Below are 2239 nucleotides of genomic sequence, written 5' to 3' on the forward strand. Positions count from 1 at the left end.
TTGGGGGCCATATGATAAAAATAGGTTGTTACGTGGTACATCTGTTGACTTTGTTTAGTCCAGATTTCCATTGTTTAAAAAACTTATTATTATATGCTTATTCCCAAATTCTGATTTTGTACATATTTATACAAAAAATATTAGTAATTGTTATTTATACATTGCAGCAACATATTTAATAAATATATGCATTTTACATTTTTTTTTTTTTTTTTTTAAATTTAATTAATATAAAATAAGAAATTGTTTATTGTGAAAGACATGATGATATTTCAATAGGCCGAGCTGATGATAGATATTTGTTTACTGTATATAGTTTGTTGAGAAATCTGTAGAGGTTTTTATTTAACTTCCGGATTTCTAGTAAAGCTTATTCAGTAAATTAATGTCAATTCATGTGATCATCTCTCGGAAGCGATTTAATAATATCTGAACTTTAATTTATGTTTACTGTTTATCAAACTTGTTTTCATATAATTATCTTAAATTATTACTTTGAATAAGTTTTCATGTATGAATGTAATGATTTCAATAATGATGGTAACATTTCAATAGGCCAAGCTGATATTTGATATTACTATTTGTGCACAGGATATCAAGAAATCAGTCTATTTTTTTATTGAATTTTGAGGTTTCTTATGTGGGTAGCTTAGTAGACAAAAATCCATTCATCTGATTAATTCTTAGGAGTGATTTAACTGTATCTAAACTTATAAATTATTATACTATTGAAATAACAAATAAAAATGTTTGTGTATATATATATATTTGTGTTGTACTATAATGTTATGAATTTTCAGACACCTGTGGTGGTCAAACTTCCAACTTTAAAGTTACAACCAAACATATTCAACATGAGTCCTATGTCATTGATAAATTGTACTTCGCCACAAGCTCCTCATCCATCACAGGTACCTATGCCAACTGAATTGTGTCCGCCGTTTGGTGACAAATACAAACCCATCACAACGATCAACAATAACAATCATTACAATGACAATCAGTTTTGCTGTCCAATAGTGGATAACAATGATTTATCAAATACTAATGATCAAGGTAATTCTATGGGAAATAATTGTTTATATAGAATCAAATTATATATAAAATGCTTCATTTTTGGTTTTCAGGTGATCAAAATCAACATTTAGTTCATCAATTGAATGATCGTTTTCATTAGAAAATTTAAATTTTCCACGACGGGTTTCAATAGTTTTTTAAAACGAAAGACGTCAATATATATATATATAAATAAAAAAAATTAAATTCATAAAATATTTATAGGTTGATATTTTTTTTTTACATCAGGACTGACTGTCACTCCTAAATAACTAAAAAATATTTTTATTCGTTTGATTTTTAAACAAAACATTTTTCCTGGAGAAAAACTTCTTTATATTTACATTTACAAAGTCTATTAGATTAAGAGATAAAGTGATATTAATGGATCTCACTTTTGATTTTTTATGTGTTCACTAGATGTTTTAATTTATATTACATTTGTCGCATAGTTAATATGTAAAAATAATAAATATAAATGTATTTATATTTATATATATTATATACGCATGTAACTGAACAAAAATTTATTTAATAGAAATAATGTGTGATATTAGTATATTACAATGTCGCAGAGAATTTTAATTTTTCAATATGTCAAGTCTTTTATTACTAATTTTGCTTAAGTTATTATTAGGATTAAGTAAATGTGCATAATTTATTTTGAGTAAATTTTTGAAGTAATCAATTTTGTTGAAATGTTTCACCGAAAGGTCAGTGTTAAATTTTGTTAGGCATTATGTTAAAACACATTATAATATATATATATTACTTAAAATATTTTTTTTTAATGGATATTTATTTAAAAATATTCTATCATAACAGAATTATAAAATCTTTACTTAAGCTACGTGTTTTGAGGGTATGCAAATTTTTTTTTTTACCAAACAAAAAAAACACAAAACGGAAAAAAGTAAAATAAACTTTTATAATGTTAATTTTTTTTTTATTGGTATTTATTCTCATACTGTTAACTTGTTACTAATTCTCTGGTGATATTATTTCTTTTATTAGAAGAGTATAATGTTATTCATCTTTTTTTTTTATATTTATATATATATAGTAGAATATTTCTATCAATTATGATTTTAGTATACAATAATTTCATGTATACCTCTTTGTTATATTATTATTGTTGTTATTATTGTTACTCTATTGTATTGAAGCGGTATTATTTTTTCTA

The 2239-nt window shown here is 23.5% G+C and overlaps 1 protein-coding gene and 1 long non-coding RNA gene across 3 annotated transcripts in view; both read left to right on the forward strand.

Moving 5' to 3' along the window:
• Positions 1 to 125, forward strand: part of LOC112594329 — a 218-nt gene extending 93 nt beyond the window's left edge. Inside the window, exon 2 of the long non-coding RNA XR_003114648.1 lies at positions 25 to 125. This is a non-coding gene — a long non-coding RNA (uncharacterized LOC112594329). The remainder of the gene's footprint in view (positions 1 to 24) is intronic.
• The window catches only part of LOC112594328 (meiosis regulator and mRNA stability factor 1), a 14399-nt gene extending 13171 nt beyond the window's left edge, over positions 1 to 1228 (forward strand). For both annotated transcript variants that reach the window (XM_025339059.1, XM_025339060.1), the window contains 2 exons: positions 801 to 1056; positions 1128 to 1228. In XM_025339059.1, the coding sequence (XP_025194844.1) occupies positions 801 to 1056; positions 1128 to 1177 (306 nt within the window). In that variant the 3' untranslated portion in view covers positions 1178 to 1228. The remainder of the gene's footprint in view (positions 1 to 800; positions 1057 to 1127) is intronic.
• The last annotated feature ends 1011 nt before the right edge of the window (positions 1229 to 2239 follow it).

This window comes from Melanaphis sacchari, unplaced genomic scaffold, assembly GCF_002803265.2.
Source record: "Melanaphis sacchari strain LSU unplaced genomic scaffold, SCAv2.0 Contig22_pilon_pilon, whole genome shotgun sequence".
NCBI lineage: Eukaryota > Metazoa > Arthropoda > Insecta > Hemiptera > Aphididae > Melanaphis > Melanaphis sacchari.